The sequence below is a fragment of the Miniopterus schreibersii genome, assembly GCF_964146895.1.
Source record: "Miniopterus schreibersii genome assembly, chromosome: 3".
Lineage (NCBI taxonomy): Eukaryota > Metazoa > Chordata > Mammalia > Chiroptera > Miniopteridae > Miniopterus > Miniopterus schreibersii.
Genome location: NC_138103.1, coordinates 42,445,831 through 42,471,083, shown reverse-complemented (window position 1 = coordinate 42,471,083; position 25,253 = coordinate 42,445,831). Strand labels below are relative to the sequence as shown.

Sequence of the window (25,253 nt, the reverse complement as noted above, 5' to 3'; positions counted from 1 at the left end):
ATTCACTGCCCACCTCTCTGAGTCTGCAGGCCTGCTTTTGCTGTCCTTTCTAAATTAACTTTCTCCAGCTAGACTTCTGATAGGAGCTGGAGAAAAGACAGCTCAGGCTACGTTCTTCTGATGAGAGCCCAGAGACTTAGGTTTTTCTGTTGCTGTCTGAGGGAAGACCCAAGTACTCTGGAAATGCACTTGGCTTATGAAAATGAAGCCTAACCAGCATTCTTGTTCAGTTAAACACATACTGGTGGGCTGCTTTTCTTCTTTTTCCCTCAGGATCAACTAAGCCTACCCCTGGAGTTGCACACAATAAACTATACCAGAGTTGGTTCATTTTCAATCATTTTTAAAGGCTGTCTGGTGTTTTTTTGAACCCCCTTATGAAATCCCTAACCCAAATAAAAATACAGCTAAATGGGCAAGGTGTTAGAAACCATCCCCCGCTCCACCCAATTCTGTGCAGTGCATCTGTACAAGAATAAATCTGCTCCAAAAGGTGGTAGCAGCTTCAAAACGTACCAGCTCCTGGGTTAGGCATTCACTTCACAGCTAGTGGTGTGTACCTGCCTAGTCTGGAAGCCCCTCGTCGTTCTCTTCATAATGGCTCTTTTTAAGATTTGCCTTGAGGTCTCCTTTTCCAAGAAGCCTTCCCTGATTACCTATAGTGTCATATTTACTTCTTTCTTTGAAGCATCGCATTCCCTGTAATTACTTATTAACTGACATGTTGGCCCTATGAAGCCCAGCCCTGGGGAGCAGTGACTGTTCACTGGTTCATGTGTTCTGAGACACACAATGCTGGCCATGGAGTGGCCTCAATAAAGGCCACGTGAGTTGAACATGTAAAAGAAATGAAACTTTCTGAAGTCAACTTTTAAAAGTATCAAGTTTTTGTTAGCTTGCTCATTGATCAAGTATCACAGAATCTAAGACAAACTCGTGGCATACCACACCCTGCTAGAAAGCTTTGTATAAAGGTGGATCTTCAAGGTGGAGGCTCTTCCCCTGAAGTTAGAGATACCAGGCACAGTGAACTTCACAGTCAAGAAAGGGAGGTGGCTGTCGGCCCGCTGTGGACGGTCCTCAGGCCTCACCTATGTGAAGAGCAGCAGATCAGGCCATAGCCATAACCGCCACTGCCTTCTGAGGGCCGACATCTCCACCTCTGTCCTGATGGGAACACATCATGCCTTATGAAGCAACTCAGGTGGACGAAAGACCTGCAAATTCTTTCAGCATCGAAATAGACGTTCTGCTAACAAGCAGGTGTGATCTCCCAGGGATGCGACAGCTCAGAGCCTATGGTGGCTGTAAGGCTGTAACCAGGAGGGCTGGCGCTCTGGTCAGCAGTCCTCTCTGCTCTGCATGCAGCAAGGCTCTCCTAACTCCAGCGAGAAATAAGCAAAACTGAACAAAACGACAGAGAAAACGATAGAATAGAATAGTTCACGTCCAGGTCTGAGGGCAAGAAGACCAGAGGGTCTGGGAGGAAAGGAGGGAGTATCCACTGAAGTTACCCCTGCGCGATGTACACAGCGCCTGTATCTACCAAAGACAAGAGGATACATCGGAAACACCTCATGACTAATAACCAACAAACTGACACATGAACCTCCTGCTGCAACACAGTCGTGAGGACACATCACCACCCCCGTATATTCTTGCGAAAGATGTCAGCCTGAAATCTAATGATAAGGAAACAATCAGATCGGGGGACTTTCTATAAAACTACTAACCTGGCCTCCTCGAAAATGTCAATGTTATGAAAGGTGGGGATACAGAGGCGGCGCAGTAACTAAACAGAACGTGTGAACCTTGACTGGGTCCTGGGTTAAACAAAAGCAACAGGCAGTGTTGGAATATTTGGGGAAGCCCAAGTATGGACTTTCTATAATGTTCCACCCAGGTTAAAATGCTTGGGTGTGGTAAAGGGGCCGTGGTTATAAAAGAGAAGGTCCTTGTTTTTAAGAAATTTATGCTGATATACTTAGGGTGAAGCATCATGACATCTGTAACTTACAGTTGTTTTTTTGAGGTGATGGACATTAACTAAATTTATTGTGGTAATCATTTTACAATATATGTATGTCAAGTCATTCTATACACCTTATATTTAGTGTTGTGTGTCAATTATATCTCAATAAAACTGGAAGAAGAAAAGAAAGAGGTAGGCATAAATAGGTAGGGATTCTAAACAGGAATGGGGTGGGTGGGGTGAGTGAAAGAGTCGAGTCAGGCCCTCAGCCCTCGGAGAGGTGAGGAATGGAGCTGAATATTGGGAGAGAGAGATGATAAAGAGGAAAGAATTTTTTCTATGAACATATTAAAGGGCTTTTATTTATTAAAGAAAATAAATGTTCATTCTAAATAAAATGCTAAACAGAAAAGTTTAAAGAAGCGAATAAAAATGATCCATAATCCTACAACCTCATTTTACAGCTCTTTGCATTTTAACTCTTTTCTACATCTTTTTCTGTGAATACATACATCATGCTCTACATAATATTTTTATTGTGCTTTTTCACAAATATTTCTTAAATTATAAATGTTATGACTACTAAAATTTCATTCTTTGCAAATACCATCTTTTTTTTGGTCATACCACAGATGTTTTTCCCTTAAATTGCTAGACATGCAATAAATGGGTCAAAAGATTATAAATGTTGACATATATTATCCTGTTGCTGTGAAAATATTATGCATTTCCGTTTGTGAATTGTGTGACTTCCAAATGGCTCAGAAGAAAAATTGTGAGTGTGTGCAAAATCAAATGTGTCAGAATGTTAACTGGTGAATCCAGGCAAAGGGTTTTGGGGGGGCGGTTTGTGTGATCTTTTATGTAAGTTAGAAGTTTTTCAAATTAGAAAGTTGAGGGGAAAACAAATTCCTCAATATTCAAGGCAAGAAGGTCTGACGTAATATGCATATGCACGTCTAGCTTTAACTCAGGGACCACTGTGACGATCAATTTCTCAATGCAGCTACGAGAACAGGAATTCTCTCCTGAAAGTGTTACTGCCACACCCAAATTGTCCCTGAGAACACAGGCTGGGAACAGGGTGCTCGTGCCAAGAAGAGCAAGCGGCCAGCAGCCACCCCGCCAGGCCCCAACCTCACCGGGAGGAAGAACCTATTCTGTGTTTCTTTCCCAAAGAAAATGAGGTTGCATTTTCAAGACTTCTATTGCAGCCAGATCATATCGGCTTGAGATTTCCTTTCATTTTTGCTGTCACTGTGCAGTTCTGACAGTTTGTTTCTCTACTTTGGTTAACTTGGTCTTAAATATGGCAAAGAGTAAGAAAGATAACCTAACATCAATTGCCATAAAACTGTCCTCCAGTGATTGTGAACCCAAGCTGCCTGCTAACTCTTCAGGACCCCTCGCTCTAAGCTGCCCCCCCCCCCAAAGAATCCCCAGCCCTCACCCGCCCCCACCCTGGCCTCAGCAGTATAAAAGTTCTGGCAGTGGCTTCTAGAGAGCAAGGCTCCAACAACACATATGTAGAAAAGCTCAAGTTCACATACAACCATTTCACTTATTTGACTCCTAGTCACCTGAATTGGCAGTTTTAAGGATAAAAAAATTCCCCAAGTTGCAGAGGATATGAGGAAACTTTGGAGGTGCAATCTGTCAATCTATTGAGAGTCTTAAAGATTATTTGATACCTGTAACTCTGAGAAGCTATCCTGAGGAAATAGTCAGAGGCACATGCAGAGGGTGAACCACAGTCCCCTCACTGCGCCTCCATGGCCCTCTGTCGTTGGCCTCTGCCTAGTCTTGGGCCTCCCCTCTGACCATTCTCCCCGAAACTCACCAACCTCTGAGCCAAATGGGCCTTTCCCAGAGCCTGGATCACCCATATCAACTCAAAAGCCCCGTTTCAGGCAGGCTCCCTCTAGCTCTCCAAAGCAAACAGTACCAGAGCAGGGGAGGCCACAAGGAGAAGGGGGAGGAGTGCTTCTGGCATCCAAATGTGGCCCATAAAAATCTTTTCTCACTAAAACAATGCTCACCATGATGGTTGGATTGTGGTTATACCAGGAGGCCCAGGCCTTATCTCCACTGCAGATTAACAGGGCTTTCAGGGGCTCATCTCAGAAGCTGACACTCTGTTATAGAGCTAGTTTTTAGGAAAATTATGTCCTGAGTTTCAAACAACCAGAAAGCAATCCCACCTGAGGAGACATGGCCTGTTTAGAAAATAAAGATGTGCTGTCATATCTTAGACAAGGAGTTCATGAATGCCAACAGTTATGGGAGCTGATTTTGAACAAATGTGGTAGATCAATGCCTTCCCATTTCTATCTTACACCCCAAGTCTCTTTTGGGGACTGAAAATTATTAAATAGTAGAATTTGAGGGAGATATTCCAGAGTAACACTAAGTGAAATGGAACCTTTCCTGCTCTCAAGTTTGGTTATGCTCCAAGGAAAGTTCTGGAATGACTTTAGGTGGGGTCCTCAGTCACGTGGCGCTGTTACCATTCGCAGACAGGTCTTACTTGACTAGGTTTAAATCCCGGGCAGAAAGCACAATGCAGTTGCTCAAAGAGCCCTCAGATGAGTTGATGTTTGAAACTTCTAAGACTTCCCTGGGTTTGGTTCTCAGGGGTGACCAACACTGTGGACCCTTGAGAGAAATTAAGTTGCCTAATTAAAGTAAGGAGGAGAGAAAACAAGCAACAGAGGGTCCGCCTGTTATACTGACAAGTCAGGGTGTGATTTTCAGTCCTAACTTTTCCAACCTGCAGGCCGGTTCCTCAAACTTTCAGAATCAGATTACGAACAACCTGACTCTCATTTAAAAGTTCTTTGCTGGGGTCTGACCACCCTGCCACCTCATTCCTAACGAAAAGCGAGTTTTCTCCAGACGGGCTGCGTTGCCTTTGTAAACACTCTCTCCAAGTCTGCAGAAATCGTTTTTTGAAGGAGGCAGGGCAGTCTTTCCCTGCCACAGCCCCCCTTCTCCCCACTGGGAGTGGCTGCCTGACACTTTGGAACATTTTTCCTGAAGCCATTAAACCTCATTGGCCATTAAGCCAGGAAAAATCTGGCTTTAACGTTAAACATATTTCATAGTCACAGCCGTGCCAAAGAACCAGGTTTCATGTGTAAATTCTTCCTTGGTTGTCCTCCAAAAACTACTCATAAGGAGGAAATCTCTATCTGAATGATCACACCAGCAAGCAAGGTACGATATCCTTCCATCCCTAAGGGCATAAGTAGTTTAGCATTGCTAGATTCCAGAAAAGCGAGAACTTCTCCCCTAAAACCAGCAGAGATCTCAAAATATTGGAGCAGAACTCATCCCAGGCTGTGCAAAGATCCCTCAGCTCAGGGATTTTGTTTGTTTTACAAACAACTGCTCCTGACAAGCTCTGCTGTTCTATTAACAGAGTTGGGAAAACAGCCTGCTGGAGGACACCGCACACGTGCAAACACGCATGACGCAATGAGCCATGTGTGCACATCTGCGCTCTGCTCTATTGTGACACCCAGAATCATTTGGTCTAAGTGTTGTTTCTGTGATGGAGATCTGCAAAATCTCCATTAACAACAAACACTCTGCTATTAGCCAGGTGCTGTGATCACACAGCTGCTCCCTAAATTCCCCCCTCAGCACTCGAGACCAAAGGACCGCAGTAAGAGCAGCGCACCGCTGGCACGGTTCACTGTTTAAGCAGAGGCGTGTCCAAGCAAAGCCATCTGCAGAAACACAGCGGCAACAACAGAAACAACTGCTTAGCTGCACGGCTTGACAAGTGACTTACCCTCTCTGAACTCTGTTAACCCAATTTTATACATGAGGAGAGTTACAAGGCCTCCTTCAAGTTTGAGTATTAAACATGACGATGCATCTAAATGCTTGGCACAAAGTGAGTGAGCAAAGCACGTTAGCTATTACATCCAACCTCTCTTTCAACTAGAACTTTTGGCCGAATTGAGAAAACAAAAATCCTTTATCTTTGGCCATTTAATTACCTTTATTTTCCAAACAATTGTGTGACCAGGTTTGAACAGAGCTAATGCAATTTATTTTAAGATGCACTGGGACCTTACTGGGACCTCTGTCCTTCCTATAACTGCTCAGGTAAGTCAAAACGTGCCCAGGAGTCAGTTCCTGAAGGGGCAGCCGTGGCTCTGATGGGTGTGGTTTAAAAGCAAAAGAAAAGTGCTTTTTTAATGAAGGGAGTAGATTTGACTTACTGCTTTTCTCTTAAATGGAGATCAGCACATACTCGGCAGCAAATTTTGCATATGAAATCCAGCTCAAGGAAGCCTCTAGGTTGCTAATGCATGCTTGCAGATATAGCAACTATAATGAAATGGCTGCTTTTTAATGATTTCCTATAATGGTGTTTATATATGGAAGCTTTTTCCTCCGATTGAAGCAATTTAATTGGAAAATGGCAGAGGAGTAAGAGGCGAACGTCCAGTTCCGATGAACACACAGGGACTGCACTCTGCTGCAGCCTTAATGAGCCTCCTGGCTGTCCCAGGGCCTTCCCTCCTTGGGGACCCGCAGGCGTGGGCTCTGTGCCCACAGCACTCTTCTCCTGCCTCCTGCTGTTCACTTGCACTGCCTCCACTTGTCCCTCGGTGTGTGTCTTAAGTGCAACTCATTCTCCAATGCTCCCATCCAAGGGGGTCACTAGGGCCCGCGTCCACCTTCTATTGTGTTCCTTGCCCCACTGCTGGTCATTCTGTTTCCCTCTACATCCCCCAAAGAATCGTGAGCTCCGAGATGGCATCACTGCTCCTCTATGTGCGGGCACCGTTACACTGGCAAACAGGAGAGCTGCCCACACAGAGCAGGAGAGCCTGATAAAGGCTGGTAATGTGCAACGAAATCAACGCAGACACAGGACATCATCAGGTAGCGCTAAGTGCTATGAAGACAAATCAAGTAGGGGAGGGAAGAGTGTGCCTGGGAGCCTGAGTGAGTGGGTGCTGTCCCACCCCGAGAGGGGTCAGGGCCGGCTTGATGAGAAGACCGCTGGCTGACTGTGGGAGGAAGCCAGGTGGGCTGCGGGAAGGAAGGGACAGACAGAGGAACAGCGAAGGCAGAGGCCCTGAAGCAAGGGAGGCTGTCAGGTTTGAGGGTCAGTGAGGAGGCCAGAGCTGGAGGAAAACAGGGAGCACTGGGGAGGACGAGGTTCGAGGTGGGGGATGCCCAGGTTCTAAGGGGCACTGTAGGCCATGGTAAGAAGTTGGGATATCACTCTAGGTGTGAGGGGCTGGAGTCTGGGAGTACAGCCACCTGATGGCAGATTCTGTCTTACATCGCCAGACCCTCGCACAGTTCCCCTTGAGTTTCTGAATAAATGAATGAAGGTCCCCTATTGTGGACAGAGAACACAGAGAGGCCCTGGGCACAAAGGGTTCCTTCCTCCAGCTGTAATGAACATATATATCTTTTTTTTAATGAGGGAAAGGATGGAAAGAAATGCAGAGCCCGAACTACAGATGCTCTCTCATTTTGGGTGCCCTGAGAAGTCCCATAGTAAAGACACCCAGCCCATGTTAGTAAATGGCTTCATCCCTCCATTTCCCAACCTTATTTGCTTACGAAACTTTGTTGGAGTGGGTCACTTATTTAATTTCATAGAATTTCAGAGATATGAATGGAGGGATCAGTGTCAGTACGTCTCTGTAGTAATCATAACTTTTTGGCTGCTTGCACTTGTCTGTCTGCCTAAGGCTGGAAGACAAAGTCCAGAAACTGGGGGCCGCTGCGGTTAGAGATGATGAGGCTGGTATAACTTAGCATATAGGACTTGGGCCCATGGGTGGGGTCGGGGTCTGGGTTCAGGTTTGAGGGAGGCAGTTTTGTTTTGAAGCCAAGACTCCAGGCCTGGGAGGCATCCCCACTCCTCAACCCATTTCTGTCTGGCTCAATCGGTATCAGCTTTCAATGACTTTAATGTAGCTAAATCTGTCTTATTTGGCTTTAGCAGCAACCCAGCCCCACCAGCTTCTAGACACCTTTCTCCTCATTTCCTTCATATAGCTTTGCCTGATAGACCGCTTCATACATTGGTTGGTTGCATCACTTGTTCATTCAGAGAAGTATCTCTGAACTTGTGCTATGTGCCAGGCCTTGTGGTGGGGAGCTAGAGATATGCCAGTAAATAAAACAAGCATGCTTCTGCCCAGGGAAGGTTAGTGGGAGAGTCAGTCAAGCAAAGAAATACAAAAACATCACTTAAAACTTTAACGTGATATAGGAAGGAATCAAATGGGGCAGTGACAGCACAGGGACTCAGAGACTGTTGCTCATGAGATGCTTTTGAAGGAGGTGCATTTAAACCCAGAGCAAAATGAGAGGCCCATCCCTGCCAATGAACTCCTCCTGCTGGTGGCCCCAAGGCTTAGTCCCAGGCTCTTTGCAGTTTTCACTCTATGCACAGATTTCATTGCTTTAGTAACTATCTGTAAATAACCTGATGTCTCCTAGCTGCTTTTCTTCAGCCCACACCTCTCCTCTTGGCTTCTTATGTATACCTACTGCCTTCCCAAACATCTCCACCCAGATTATCTCCAGACACCTTAAATTTATGTCCAAACAAAACACATGATCTCCACCCCACCCCACCCTCCCCCCAAACAAAAACCAAAACAAAACAAAATTGAAAGCAAAACCACCTGGTCCTTTCTCCTGTGCTCCCTTACTGGAGACTGGCCCCACCGTTCATCCACTGTGCAATCCAGACATATATGTTCCTTTATCCTCTGTTCCAATCCTTCAGCCAGATCTTGCCATTTTATACCTTTTCTACACCCATCTGCTTTTCTACATCTCAAATGCCACTACCCAAGCAACAATTTTGTCCACCTACACTTCTTCAGTGGTTTCCTCGTTGGCCTCCCCATGCACTCTTGATCCGCTGATTTTCTCCTCACTTCAGAATGACTGATTCAAAATGCAAATCTGATGGTCTTTTCCCCTCCCTCCCACTATTAAAGTCTTTCAGTTGGTTCTTGTGGATCTTTGAATAAACATCAAACTCTCTAACACATGATCTGGCCCCTGCTGGCCTCTCCGGCCTCCATCTCACACCTCTGTGCCCTTCATACACGATAATCTTTTTTCACCTCCTGGAATGCATCTGTCTTCACCCCCGAATGCCAATTCCTTTGATACACTCTCATAGTACCATGCTCCTTAATGGTGTAGCACTTACGTTTATAATTAAATATAAATGTGTAATATTTGATTCAGGCCTCTCTCTTCGATGAAATGTTAAGCTACATGAAAATTGCACTACACTTACTATTCCTTCTCTCGGTTCTTCTCCCATCTCTCCCCTACATGTGAACATTTCCTAAGACATGGGTCTCCTCCCTCTTTTGACTCCTCACCCTTTTGACCACAGAGATCTCCTTACTTCATAACTTCAAAGCCTTTATCCTCAATCTCAATCTCTCCAAAAAGTCAGTTAGGCATCTCCAAGTAGACTGGTGGTTTTGCAACATTTTGACTGCAACCCACACTTGGAACATTTCATGTGGCAACTTACTACATATGCACACGTAACAAATAATTTTCATGAACCAATACCGTCAATCCATTTTTCCCCTATTTGATTTCATTTAAAAAATATTAATTTTTCACATAATTTCAAGACCCACTAATGGGTCACGACCTGCAGTTTAAAAACACACCATACAAACACATGGTACCAGATATTTCCACATGGACATTTCTCTACAACCTCAGATATAAGATATCTATTTCCCAACTCATTTCTCAACCAAACTTCTTTCCAAGGAACATAATCATTCTCTTAGTCACTCAGGATCAACACGTTAGAGTCATTTTGGATTCCTCCTTTCCCAACAGTTGCTTGGTTCATCCGCTGCAATGTGTCTCCACCCATTTTAGCATTTCTGTTTCTGCCATCCTAATTCAGACTTGACTGTAACTTGGGGCATTCCAACAGCCTTTATGACTGGCTCCCTCCTTCCAGAACTTTCACACAGAGGTGACACATGTTTGAATCACAAACATCAGGGCAGAAAGCTAATTCGGCTCTTCAGTTCTATTTTGACCGACAAAGTAGTATGTCAGGGACTGAAACGGATGTGCTTTCATCTACTGACCAAACTCCTTGACTAACTAAATTTTAGTTGAGGCTGCCTCACATCTCTATACATTCGTGGATGGGAGGCAGACTCACCCATGTCGGCGGTGACCATGGTGGACTGGTTTTCCGGGATGGAGACCGAGGTCTGGTCCTGGTCCATGCTTCGAGAGTCCTCGTTGACCTCCTGTTGACTCTGGCTGAGTTCCGATCGCAGTTCTGAGTACTCATCTTCCTCCCTGAGGAAAAAGGAGAGTTGACAAATCTCCAGAGAACACATCATTTACGGAAAAGGGAAAAGAGACATTCAGAGAGAAAACAGATAGACTCCCCCACCCCCACCTGGACCAGGGTTCCTTGGAGCCAAACAGATGGTCCCATCTATGGTCAGTGTATGAAACGGAAAGCTTGCTTCTGTGTCCACATACATACCCATATAACCAACAAGACTCACCTACCAGCCTCCTAGGAAATTTTCCCCTCCAAAGATTTCCTGAAGAAATTAGATTTCTTCAGCCCCTCAAATACCAAGGTGAGAAAGAACTAAGGCTACTGGCACTGATGCTACAGTGAGCAAAATAATCCAGACTCCGGCGAACAGAAATGGCTGTGCTGTGGCCTGCAGGGTCCCACTGGCGGGCCTTCTTGGAGGACATAGGAGGTGCTGGGGCCAGAGCTACTGGAGGGCCAGCACCTCATCCGTGCGGAATAAAGTGGATGCTCCGAGAGGCACACGGAGCAGCGTGTCTAAAAATCACACATGTAATTTCCCCAAAGAAAGTAGAGAGAGTTAGAGCACGGGAAAAGGGGGTGGAGCGAGAAGGAAAGTGAAACAGTGCGTGAGCCCACACCGCGCAGCGGCCCATCTCCTTGCGTTCACATTTGCTAACAGGGAGAGGACACTTAAATGCAGCTAGGGCTCATTAGCGCAAGAACGCCCACCCCTTCTCGGGCCTTCATGGATCTCTCAGCCTTTGGTTTCTGAATTAATTATAAGCAAGCCAAGAAAGCTTAAAAACGTAGTATGTATTTCAAGGCACACCCATACTTCCTCCCCACACCACCATCCTCGTTGCGCACACACTGGGCACAGACATGGAGAGAGCAAAATTGACCCTCTTTGAAGCATTTATTTTGCAAGTGAGCTAGAGGAGAAAATTGTCAATGGATTCAATTATGAGGCTGGAAAGCCCACAGGTGCCTGCTCAGCCCCAGGGGAAGGGTGTCTGTGAAGAAAGCTAGGAAGAGAAGAAATCCTCTCAGCCTGGCTTTTACTTTAAGGTTTTGACTGTGTGTGTGTGTGCGCGCGCGTGTGTGTGCAGAAAGCCTCCAGTCTTGGACAGACCAAGATGGTGAATGGTGATCATCTCTGGAACTTGGGAAAGAGGCAACTGCCATTTTAAGCTGGGGAGACACATCTATAAATTAGAGAAATGTGAAGATCTCTTTAGACTTTTTGGTTCTCTCAAGAAATCAACATCCTCCCAGGGAAAGGATTCAGCTGAGCCCCTACTTTACAAAGTATTTTTAATAAAAGCCACCTAAGTGTGGGTAAACTTTACATAGATATAAAGCCCCCAGATGTGCAAAATATGAAATAGAATGAGAGTGGTGAAGGCAAAAAAATAATGTTCTATGACTAAGTTAACTATTAGGCACCTGCAAAACTAACAATAATTAGGTTTAGGAAATAAAACAATTAAAAAGTACTCATAAGAGTCGCCTTTTTGGTCTAGTGGGTAATTGTGTCCTGATGTATCAGCTCTCCTTCCAATCAGCACTTAAAATGCTGATTTCTATTAACAAGAGATTTTGTGTATGAAGAATAAGTTACCTTTGTTGCATGGCCAATGCAATCAGCTTCAGCTTGGCTGAGGTTGTTTTACAGCTAAGAAAGCCAGGTAAGTGCTGCTGCTGTATCTATGGTATAAGTAGCATTTGCAAAGTCTTTAAAAGCCACCTTAAACTTTCCTGGCTTGGCAGGTTCTAAAACATACAGTGCTTGTCAAATCTTTGGCTTTGTAAGGAATTACTTCTAAAGATTATTAGGATGAACTTTGTCAAGGAGTGCACAGGGAAGGGGTGAGAGAATGAAGTGTTGGTTGTAGGCAACATTCCTTACTGAGGGTGGAGCACAGCCTGAGAGTTACACCACACTAGAAATGTCGTCTGAGCAAGAAGGCTTTCTGTGTCATGAAATGCAAATCAAGGGTCGTCATTCAATGTATCTGAGCACCAAAACAAGGGCAGGAAAGCAAACACCAGGTGGATGCTGTCTTCTGGGAATCAAATATGTTCACAACAAATTCTATCCTAACAAGGATGCTGTGTTGGACATGGGAGGAGCATGTGGGGCTGCAGGTGGGCAGTGACCAGGGAAGACTTCCTGGATGGAGCAGCACTCAAGATGTGTCTCAAGGCAAGTAGATTTTAGATGGAAGGGCATATGCAAAGGCTCAGAGGAGCCTGTGAAGGTGACTATGTGGAGGCTTGGGGAGGAATAAGTGGTTCGGCGTAGCTGACACCAAAATGGGGTGCAGGATGGAAATGTGAGGCTAAGGGGCCACTCAGGCCACTTGCTGAGTGGGCAATTTTGATTAAATGAATGTACTGTAGTGAAGGAGGCAAATAATCAGGGTTAGATGGTGGAAATAAAGATAAAATGTGTGAGGTATAGGAATTCAGGAGGAATAAATGTTGCCGAGATCTTGCATGGAAACAGATAAAATAAGCAGAAGGAAAGGGCAGAAGGTCTGTATTCTTGACCCCACTGGGAGGGGCTGAGCACACACTATCGCTGGTTAAGGTTCCTCCATATGGTAATCAATGCATATTACAGCACACAAAAAAAGGAGCCTTGTGAGAGGATCAGGCAGGGCTCTGTGTCACAAAGAATGAGGTCTAGAAAGGTTAAACCAAGCTTAAATATTAGAAAGTTTGTGCAACCTGTTTCGCCCACTGATTTTGGTAGAAAAAAATCATGAGGGGCATAGCCTGATCTAAACTTCATCATCGGCATCATTCCTGAAAGAAGGCTGGAATCTGGGACTGGGAAATGACAAATTCTCCAGGGTCCCTTGTAAAATGGCGGTCCATTTGGGATTGCAGCAAATATAGGAGGCTGAGGCTAGGGGAGATTTCTCTCTCTATCGTATTGCTGAGGAGAGTGGGTCCATCAAGAGCAATGGAAAAGGAGTTCAGTAACCCTGCACTGGCCCATGGCGGTTCTACAAAGGCAAAAATCTGAGGTGTGTTTTCAAGGCTGTTTTGTGCAGCAGTGAGTCACGGAGCTGGTAAAGATGTTTATCTAGCTAATGACACGGCATCTGCAGCTCAAAGTGACTTTACTGTTTGCTTACTTCTGTTTGTGGATGTAGTAACTCTTGGCAAGTGATAACTTACTTCTTGGAGGGGAAAATGCCTCCCAAAAGAACACCAACTGTTAGGGTGGTAATGAAAAGAAAGAAATGTGAAAAGGTCTAAGAAGTAATCATATTAACCTCAAAAACGAGACGCTTGGCGAAACTGATACATGTTGATAAGATTATACACTATTGTGGCAGTTTCATAATTATGGGATTGTACAGTTCTCGGTTGTTCGTCTTTGGAACATAAAGGATCATCTCACAGGATTCTAAATGTACATCATTTCATTCACTTACAAGCATTTGTGAAGTGCTTCCTAGTTGCTCTATTTAGAGTTGCAATAATCAGTGCTTGCTGCTTGCTTAAACAACAGAACCAAACAAGAATGCTCCAGAGGAGGCAGGCATTAGACTGTACACACATCTGGGCAGGTAACTAGCTGTGGTACAAAAGTCACAGGCTGGCTGACTGGAAGGGGTCTTAGAGACCATCTAAGCCAACACCAATACCTTTGCTTTACAAATAAGACAACTGAAGCTTCAAGAGGCAAAGCAACTTATCCAAGCTGATGCCACTAGTTAATATCACAGCCTAATTCCTAAATTTAGTACCAACAAAACAACACTCCAGTATAGGAGCCTAAGGAAAAGTATCTTTTGTTGCAGTTATTTTGTTTTTGTTAATCCTCACCTGAGGATATTTTTTCCCATTCCTTTTCAGAGAGAATGGGAGGGAGGGACGGAGGGGGAAAGAGAGAGAAACATCCACGTGAGAGACACATCAACTGGCTGCCTCCCTCACCAAGGGACAAGGGCTGACGCTCTAACCACTGAGCACACTGGCCAGGGCTGTTGCAGTTATTTTTAAAGATTCCTTCTCTTTATTGGTCAGGCATGAAATGATCTAATCAGAAAGGGGAAAAGTCAATCAAAGTATAATTCTCATCATGCTCTCCAGACCTCAAGCTGTGGAATCAGCAGCATTTGATAAAAATATGACATTAGCAAATCCCATGTTAATTTGGGGGTGTACATTCATGTCTTATCACTGGATTGGACTGATTTTTTAAAAATATGCTTTTATTGATTTCAGCGGAAAGAAGGGAGAGGGAGAGAGAGATAGAAACATCAATGATGAGAGAGTCATTGATTAGCTGTCTCCTACAGGTCCCCTACTAGGAATGAAGCCCACAACCCGGGCATGTGCCCTGATCGGGAATTCAACTGTGACCTCCTGGTTCATAGGTCGATGCTTAACTACTGAGTCACACCAGCCGGGCTGGAGTGATTTGTGAACAAGACCTAGACGGACATCTGTCTGTGTTGGCAACTGTTAGCCAACATGTCCAGCTAAACCTTTAGTGTTTTTTCTGAACCACATTCTGCTTTTCTTACAATTAAAGGTGGACCTGCCTGGAAGTGACCATCATTCTTTTAAAGAACAAAGACTTTTTAGATATAAGGAGGAATTGTATTCTGTTCAGTTATCTTAGAGGATCTATAGCAGGAAATAAGTGATGAGTGAAGTCCTGATTCTTCAATTCTACCTCTTGTAATTTTTTCATACAGCACAGAGAAAGCTTGGACTCATCTCTGAATCTTTTGGAGAATAACTGAACAAACGAGATTCTGAAAGGCGGCCATCCTGCCATCAGTGAGTACCAGTTTTAATAAGATCTGGTAGAGGAGCAATATTCAAGAACTTCTAAATATGTATGACACACAGGAAGACAGGGAGAGAGAAATCTCTTATTTTTTTCTGGGTTTATTTTTATTTCAGTATATTTTACCTTTTGGGCCAAAAATTAATCAAAACAACATGTTTTGCTGGGAAATAAAGAGGTTTTGGTTACACTGTTTTCAATGCAGCAACGTGAAGCTAGACAGAGTATACAGGTCAAGGGCGGGCTGAAAGATCAGAAGAAAGGCCAGCTTCCTGGTACAGGCTGAGATCTTAGAGACTGGATTATGTTAAAGGAGACGGAGACTTTGGATAGTATCTCAGTCCCCAAGTGAGGAACATTTTGCAAACAAGGAAGCAGATGGCTAAGCGCCAATGCTGAGGTGACGCAGATAGGCTGGGTCAGCGCTCTCTGGCCTGCGGTCATTCAAGGTGAAAGGTGTGGGGGACAGAGCCCAGGGTAGGAGCCAAGGCTGAGGATGGATCTTGGGGACAGAAGAGAAGATTCAGGACCTATAGGGTCCTAGGGGTTCCAGAAGAGCACATCAGGAAAGCAAGAGGATTTAGGGTCAAATGCTGCAGGGAAGGACCAGTAATGAGCAGAAGTCATGGGGTTTTCCAGTTAAGAAATCACTGATTATTTTAAAAAAAAAAAAAAAAAGTGTCTTAGCTCAGGCTACTGTAACAAAATGCCACAGGCTGGCTAGCTTAAATAACAGGAGTTTATTTATTTTTTTAGTTCTGGAGGCTAAAAGTCCAAGACCAAGGGTGCCAGTATAGCCAGTTTCTGGTAAGGGCTCTCTTCCCGGCTTGCAGATGGCTGCCTTTTCCTTGTGCCCACACACAGCAGGTAGGGGTGGGGTTCAGGGCACGCAGGGAGGGCGAGTTTGTGTTCTTTAGTGTCTCTTCTTATGAAGTTGCTCACTAATCCCATGACGCAGGCCCTATCCTCATGACCTCTTCTAAACTTATCTCCCAAAGGCCCCATCTCTAAATACCATCACAGGAAGGGTTAGGGCTTTAATAAGTGAATTTGGGCAGGGTCACAATTCAGTCCACAGCTAAAGGAGTTTGGGCAAACTGTTAGGGTCGGAAGCCAGACAGCAGTGGGCTAACAAGCAAATGGGAAATGCAGCGGAAAACATGGGCTACTCGTGAGAGTTGGCAGTGAAAGGTTGATGCTTTTATGAAAGTTGCTTTTGGGGGGAAAAAATAAACTTCTTGGGAAACAAAAGGTCTCATGTTTAATCTGCTTAGATATCTTTCACCCCCCAGATGCAAAGTGAGTTACTGATGTATTTTTCCATTTTCCCCATCTTATTCTGTAACGTCCCCAAGCCAGATGAGAATTTAAAAAAGCTACTCATGAAATACAGTTAAGTGAAAAAGCACATATTACAAAATAGTGTGTGCTATATGACCTAATTTGTTTAAGATATTCATAAATTTTTTTAGAAGGCCATATATACAAAATGCTCACTGTTTATTCCTGAAGATGGGATTTAGGAAGCATTAGGCAGGGTTCTGTTAGGAACACAAACTACATTGGATGTTTCAAATAGAAAGGATTTAATTTAGGCAGTTTTGTGCTAGCAAAACCACTGGAAGGGCTGGAGAAGAGAAGGGTGGATAGAGGCTATTAGGAGCTGTCAGGTTTGCCATCATAGCTGTGGTCCCCTCAAAGGTCAGGAAGCTGATGCTGCCTTCACACCTGTCCACAGCTCCAGGGTTTGACCAGTTAATGCAGGACATCATGTCACCAAAGCCTGTACATCAGCTGCAACCATCCATCATGGCCTGAGGGACAATGGCTTCCACCTCCCTTCTGTCTTCCAATCCCATGTGAGTACAAGTCATTGGCAGAGCCAAAACTGTATTCAGAACCCAGTTGTTAAGGGAATCTGGGAAGTAGTCCCAGGGTCCAACCTCTTTGATCCTGGGGAGTATAGAGAGAAGGGGTGGGAATGGTACCAGGTGCCAGACAATATTCATGAGAGTCTACTCTCTTTGGTTACTCCATATCCATATATACTCTCTTACACTTCAATTTTCAAATTGCAGTAGCAATGGATACCAAACTTCTGTAACTATCCCTCATTCAAATGTAAATGAACTCACTTTCTCGTCAAAATGGGAGACTCAAAGTCCCATCAGGTATTGCATCCACTGTTAAATGATCAACCCATCTTCTAGTTCAACATCAAGCCCACTTAGATATCATGTAACCTATTTAACTGTAAGTTTCACCAACTTATTTGCAACTGGTCATGAGGTTAAGTTGATATTTATAACTTCCTTCTTCTAGCTTGTTCTAATGTACTAACTGTTACCAGTGGGCAACTTCTAGGAGGTAGCCTAGAGAATCCACTGGGTTCCAGACATAGTCCTCCCTGCCCCATGGTATAGCAACAATTCAATTTCCTTTTGATAGTTAGGACCAATCACCCCAGCTAGTACAGTAACTCTCTTCATTGCCAAGGGCCTGGTGGCAGTCAGTGGAATCATTGTCGTATTCTTTGGTAGAGACATAGTTCCCTTGGGAACTAAGACTTCTATACTAGCAGAGCTCAGAGTTGTAACCATGAGAAGCCACAATTTCTTAAAATGGGTTTCAGGGTATATAAATGAGAGGAGCCACTTCTACTTCTACCTTTTGGTCCCTGGACCCCATAAAAAGGCAGCACTATATACTGTTGCTGGTTGGGAGCATTTACTGTATCTCCAGGGCATTGAAAAATGTGTCTCTCTCAAATGGTGCAGCATGGTAGACTAGGTCTATTATGGCAGGAATTCAGGTAATAATGTGCTCACCACCTGACCTTCTGCTATGGACTGAATTGTGCCCCCTGCCTCCTACTCATAAGTTGCAGCCTACCCTTCAATATAATGGTATTTGGAGATGGGATTTTTGGAAGTTAATTAGGTGTGATGAGGTCCTGAGGGTGGGGGCCTCATAATGGGATTAGTGACCTTATAGAAGAGATACCAGAGAGTTTGCTTCATCTCTCTCTCTCCCTGCCATGTGAGGACACAGTGAGAAGGTAACCTTTTCCAAATGAGGAAGCAAGCCCTTGCCGGGGAACTGAATTGGCTGGCACCTTATCTAGGCCTTCCCAGACTCCAGAACTGTGAGAAATAAATTCCTGTTGTTTAAGCCATCCAATCTGTAGTGTTTTGTTACAGCAGCCTGAGCTGACTAACAATATACCTTTGAAAATTCCCTCTCTAACTGATGGTCTGTAGGTATTTTGGGTCTCTAGGGGCTATCATCAGTTCATTCAGAGCAAATAATCACCCTGGAATTTTTATTCTCCTTTTCCCACTGCAGTCTCCCCTGTAAGTGGCAGTGATTCTCTCTGGAAGGAGAGAAGGAAGACTGTACCCACTTGTGGCAGGGTTGTATACATCTTCCCCTTCATCCAAGGGGCCCTGGGACAATGTACTGGGTCAGGTCAAAGAAACTGGGTAAGAGGCCATGAGTCTTCATTGCAATGGCAAGTCCAGTCTCTGTTCGCCAGACCCGAGTCTTTTTCACTACAAAGATCAAGTAAAACTTTAGTAGGCCACCTGTTTATACTTGTCCTAGAGACCCTATGATCAATTAGCCAGTATCGAAGATCTCCACAGGTCAGACCTTTTTGATTGCTACTGTTGCTCTGTTGACCAATACAGTAACCAGCCCACAGTGATTCTAGTAGTTAAATGGCATCAAATATCCCATTTTAATGACTGCTTTGGACTGATTTGAATCTACCCAATTGTCTCCATTTCAAATTCTCATAATTTCATCGTTTCCTGTCAAAGCTTAATCTTTACCTAAGATAGCCGATATGGTGTAACTTCAACTTACATTGGAATTCAGCGACCTACAGTATTTGATTCTTGGCTACATTAGCCCTATGGCTATAAGAGATGGGACAATGTTCTAGGGCAGTCACAGAAGGTCCCTGGTTCTCTGAATGTGACCTGAGGTCAAAATTGAAAACTATGAGATTATCATGTTCTTTCCTTAAGCAATTCAGTATTGCTTAAATGTGGATATACCATAGTTTACCTAAACTGTTTCCTTATTAATAATTTTTCAGCTTTTCCGATAAATTCCTGAGTCAGATCCAGAATGAAGTGACAGGAAAGTCTGTAAGGTACCAACATTGTACGTGACTATTATGACAATCAATTCTCTAGCCCCTGGCTATACTAGGGCAGTTAGAGTTCTTCCAAGGTGTCTGGCTGCTACTGTTCTGAGCCTATCATAGAATCTCAGGACCTGAGGGCAAACCAATTTCTTAGTGTGCTGGGAGCTGGGACGATGCCTTAGCTACTGGAGTTCAGAGGACAAGAAGAGCCTTGTCTTACAGGCCCACATGTCTGCATGTCTTCCAGACCTTCGGGGAGTCTCAGGAGGGGTCAGTTCATTTACATAATGAAAACTGGCAGAATTTAATGTGACATCTGCACAGATGCAATTTTCCTTTCAATAAAAGGCTCTAATAAATGTTTATGGTCAACAAGCTCACTGTATTTTTATATGGAGCAGTTTGGCCACTATGTTCAATTTAAACATGCTGAAATTGAGTTTTCCAGGTGATGTGTGATGCATTTTTTTCACAACTCACTAAGCCCATTTGCCTTCATCTTCACGTGTTTAAAGTGCAACATGTTTTAATGAAAATTACAAATCTGTCAGCCTCCCTGAAATCTGCTATAATTATTTCTTTGGGCTGGAAATCCCTCTCTACTCAGGCATTGCTAACCTGCAATCAATCCAAAGACCAGGATACAATTTAAAAGTCTGGAGGTTCTAAATTAGAATATGAAATTTATTGTGTGGCTCCAGTTCAGTGCCAATTTTTCCACAATTTTGCCCAGGAAACACAGGCCCATCAGTGCCCTCATCAAGTAGCCCTGTCATTACTACAACTCTCAGAGTTGGAACAAAATGCATCCAAAGTTTCTTCTAAACCAGGCTTTCCAGAGGGAGAGTTTAAAGTAGCTGCCTCTAAAACTTGTAATTGTGGCTTGTGAGAACATTCAGTGAACAAAGCGCTCTTTCTCCATAAAGGTATGTGCCAACCATTTGCTTTCTTCAGGGCTGTTTCCTGAGCACAGGCAGGAAGATAACAGTTCTCATCCTTCGCTCAGTAAGTCACAGCAAAAACCTCTCCTCTGAACAGCAGGGCAGGCGTGCCACGTGCTCTGTGCAGGAGACTCGGAGGCCCACCAATTGATAAGCAAGGAAGAAGCAGTCCCTTAATATCAAACCCCAGCCTTTTCACTAGTGATGGATCGAATCTTGCCTCCACCTTAGGAGTCTGTAAGAGGCTAAGCGAATGTTGGTAAATCAACTTGAGGTAAGCTCAAAATATTAGATTATCTAGAAACCCACAGAATGCTTTGTTATAAGCCTCACTCCTAAATCTCTCAAAATCCCCATGGAGGCCCACAGTTCACACACGAGCGGGGACTTGGTGAATAAAAGGCGCGCTAGGGATGCTGGTCTCTCAGGTAGAGGGGCTCCATTTAGAAATTGTTAATAAGCATCTCACTCAACTTCTGATTTCACACCCTTACCAATAAACCGAGGATGCCCAAAGCCATCCTGAATCAGCACAGAAATATAAAGGGGCAAGTGTGTGGTTAACAAAGCAAAAAGAAACGACTTTATTTCCTGGAGAAGTCTTAGCTGCAAATAAAACACTGTTATAATTCACAGGGGTGACTTCCATGCCAAGCCCCGGGTTCCGGCCCAGGGGGCAGAGGAAGCACGACCCGCGGGCTGCTACCTGATGGCGGTGCCCTGCAGACGGTCTATCTTCTTGTTGAGCTCGGCGATGACACTGTGGAGCTCCGTGATGCGCTCCTCGTAGCGCAGCGTCGTTCGCTCCTGGACGTCCTCGTGCTCCCTCATGAGGTGGGACTGCTCACACTGGAATCAAGGGAACGACAGAGAAACGGCAATGAGGTGATGCACCTATAGGCTAGCGATTAGAAGTTTTATAGCCTCGAACAGTCACAACTTCAGCAATGAGCACACCCAAAATAAAACACACGCTTGCTCACTGGCCAGCAATCCCGAGAGACACGTCGACAGCTCAGTTTCACGGTGCCCCCTGTGAACTGAGTCCTTGCCTCTCTCGTACCCAGTCTCTTTGGGGAAAGATCCCCTTGCCAGTGCACACAACCTTCATGAGACTAACCAAGTCTCCTTTTTTCCCTTAGCCAAGAAGTGGACAAGTGGCCCACCCAGGGTCCTTCAGATACCTTCTTTGGGAATTTGAACCTTGAGTGAATAGACCTTGGGTTGTATGAAGTCGATTCACCCGAAGGTCCTGAAGAGACTGTCCCTTAGTTCCTTCTTTGTATATCCCCAGAGCTTCCTTCCCAGGCTCCTTTATGGCCATTCAGTTTCCCATTTACCCATTCGTTCCCTTTTTACTGAAGCCTGCTGGGTTCTGTTTCAATTACTTTTCAACCAAAGAATCCTAAGCGGTATGACACCATTTCTTATTTGGCTGGCTCTCTGCAGACTTAGTGCTTTCCAACGTCCTTTCCTACCAGACTCTAAACTCCTGGAAGGCAGGGAGTAGGTGTTTTCATGATCTAGCCCAGCACCTGGCATATGGCCTGGTTCACCATGGATGATCGGAAAGTATCATGGAATGAATAAACCACAATGTAGCACACTGTCATGAAGGCTGCTTTGCAGAAACAACGACCAAAGAGGCTGAGGAACTTCCCTTGCTCAGCATTTGATGAACTAAGAGGCAGCAGACACTATAAAAAAGATTTTTGTTGCCAGAGTTTAAATCCTAAGGAACCTGTTCTCCTCTTTCATTTCTCTCCCCCCTTCACAATCCCCCACCAGTCACTGTGCATTTAATCTCATTTACATAATAATAAAATACTCATCAGTGATGGAACATGGAGTCTAGCTTATGTTCCCGTCTACTACGTTCAGCCCTGATTAATTTCCTGTCCAGCAGAGGAACTTTTATTTCATTTTTAGCAAGGTTTTCCTAATGCCAAGAGCCATGTGCACTTGCCAGCTTTTCACTTCCAGGGCTGGTGGCAGACAGGCAAGGGTAGACTTCACATCTGCTACCTCCAATGTCCTTCCCCTTCCCTAAATCTGCTAGGCTCCCAATGGTCTTGATACCATTGTAATTTACCTGGGTGACGCAGGAAGTTACTTGCCTGTCAGTCACACCTGGGAATAGGTCATTGGCCAGAGTGGGTACGGCCACCACAAGAACAGGAAGATTTGAGATACTTAAGCTCCTAAACAAAGGAGTTCTCTCTTGCCTCTTGCTTGCTTGCGCTGGACTCCTGGCCTGCGGGTCTCTCATGCTCTTGCATTTGCCCACATGGCTCACGGCCATGTGGGCCCCACACACAATGGACTGATGGACTGCAACTAGCCTAATGCTATACCCAACCCAGCTCCATCACGGAACGGAAACTCTGGACACTGGCTTTGCTTCTAGCTTTGCTGAATCTCCAACCGCACATTTTTCAGGACTGGATTAAGGGAAATGGGACTTTGCGAATCCAGAGAAATAACTCTATGCATATAAAGCTCTCTACCACATCTCATCCTCCTGTGGGGGCTTCCAGAAATGCTTATACCAGCAGCACCCCAAGAACCTCACTTTCACTAGCAACAGAGAAAGGACATCCATGCATTTCTCTGATAACAGAGTGGCACAAAAGCTACTGGGCAGGGATAAAAAGCCTTCAAAGATAAAGAGGACACTACACTAAGCCCACCTCAATACTGAAGCACAAGTGCTCAGCACAGAAGCCTGACATATATATTGGTATACATCATGGCCGGGACCACAACTATGAAGATGACCCTCAACCCCTGCTTGATCAGTACTAATGTGGTAACATCCTGGGTGCTGCTCAGAGCTCCAGAAGCAAGATCAGAAGCAACAAGGTTGATGGAAGCTGTATCGAAAGCTGACAGTTACTTTCAGAGAAATAGTGATGTGACTTTTGTTCTTAGTGACAACCTGAAACATCCAGTAACATCCACTCAAAGTGAAACACACAGAAAATAAGTGGAACCTCTCAGAGGCAAGGACTAACACCGAGCAAAAGCCACATCGGCGTGGAAACTTTCTTACACAGACTGAATCTGCAACAGGCCACAAATACTCCTTCTATGAAGTTCTGCCCTTGTCACCCATGACCCACCACACTTCAAAAGGAACAAGAGAAGTGCACAAAATGACGTGTCTCAAAGACAGTATCTGTCAATACATGAAAAAGCCTCTTTCTCTGGAACACTGTTCCTCTCCACCGAAGCAGAATATCTACGGGCTTTTGTTGTTGGTCTTCATTCCCATCTTCAGATTGTGTATTGCACGTGTGAATGTGTGTGTGTGGTATGTACATGTGCACATGCAGCTGTCCCTCCTATGAAGGTCACTGACTCCAGATCCTACAATAAGGACAGGATAAAGCCTGGTCCAACCTGGATCTCGTTTACAATGTCACTCCTCCCACACTGCCCCTCCCTGGTTGTTCCTCTTCGGTTTCATATTCAGTTCTCTAGAGCTACAGACCACTGTGAAATGCTTCCCCTTACACCCTCAATAGCTCTCGCTCTCCCTTTATTCCCTCTTATTCTTCCTTCTTTACAGTCTTTATAGGTCAACAGGCCATCAAGGCAGACAAGAAACTGCAAAACCCACTTAAAAATGAAGAGGGACAAGTTTTTATAGAAGAAAAGGGCATGTGACCACTTGGTAACCACCAAGGTGGCTGTTAGGAGCTGCCCAGGTTGCAGGGAGATCAGACGGGTGATGTCTGGGTAACAAGAGCATGTAGCTGGTGTGGTACCATCCTTACCCCTCACTCTATCTGGAAAATCTGCCTGGAGGGTGTGATTATAAACAAGAGACAGCAGGAAGCCTGATGATTCAGTTAGATGGAGAAATGCTCACGGCTAAAAGAAGAAAAAAGGCTCATAATGTATATTTGGAACTAAGGGCTTCACTTGGGAGTAACAAGAATAATATACTGGGGAAAAGATTTCTTGGCTGACGGCAAAGATATCTCTTTTACATTCCTATATTTTTCCAAAAGTATGCTTTTAAAATGGTGGAAAGCCTCTATAATGTAAAGCTTCCTCTAAAACTAATAGATATGTTTTGATTTCCCATAATATCTAAGATACTGTGCTAGGTGCCATGGGGGGGGGGCGGTACCACTATGATGCCTACTTTGAAGGGAACTGTGGTGGAAGCTTCAGATGGCTTTCTCTACTGGACAATGAAAAACATGGACAGAAGTGAGGGTGGGAGAGGAAGAGATGGTGGAATGGTACCTGAGGATTCCTTTCCCCATGAAAAGAGAATATTGGAAAATAATTATCGAAACTCCGAGTCTCTAGATGAATAAACGATTGAGAAGACATTTAAGGTTCATCTGTACAAATCAACATTCCCTTGAAATATCTCATTAAACACCCCTCCACCCCATTACGTGCACACTCATTGTACACAGCCAGCCAAAGATACTTTGAAGCCTTGATCTCAACTTCAGTGAAAATCCCCTGGGCTTTTCCAAGCCCTGGCGCAGGGGAAAGCAGAGCAGCCAGCTCCCACTGGGCAGCGGTGCAGGAAGGAACAAGTCATCACCTGCAGGAGCCAAAAGAACCCAACAAAACACCCCTGTCAGACCTTCCATTAAACTTCGCAAGAGCCAACCCCAGGAATGTGGCACTTCAGTGCAGGAGCTGTAGAGGATGAGTGGGTGGCACCAGGGACAGACAAAGCCGCTCTGTGCACGCTCGGTGCCTTCCTGCCCTGGCGACCTCCCACACAGGCAGATGGGCCTGGAGAGTGAGACCCGATTCTGTCATCTCTCCAGCACTGTTACTAACCCAGCACCTCTCACCACCCTGAGTTTCCATGACCGGTGAGAGCATTTTTAACCTGGGAGGTGTGTGACGGTAGGCATTCTGTCTGACAAGGACAGGGGCTAGGTCAGGCTCGATACCACACCTCCACATGAGGGTCCCCTACAGCAGGAATCTCAGCAAAGCCTCATTCAAGAAGATAATACAATGATGACAACTATAGAGGGAAAAGGGCTATTCTACATTTACCACTTAAC

The 25,253-nt window shown here is 44.8% G+C and overlaps 1 protein-coding gene across 3 annotated transcripts in view; it reads right to left on the bottom strand.

The window, feature by feature from the left end:
- MCC (MCC regulator of WNT signaling pathway) overlaps positions 1–25,253 on the bottom strand; it is a 343,361-nt gene that overhangs the window by 69,537 nt on the left and 248,571 nt on the right. For all 3 annotated transcript variants that reach the window (XM_081133287.1, XM_081133288.1, XM_081133289.1), the window contains 2 exons: positions 20,912–21,054; positions 10,179–10,321 (listed from right to left, as the gene is read on the bottom strand). In XM_081133287.1, coding sequence (XP_080989413.1) covers positions 10,179–10,321; positions 20,912–21,054 — 286 coding nt within the window. The remainder of the gene's footprint in view (positions 1–10,178; positions 10,322–20,911; positions 21,055–25,253) is intronic.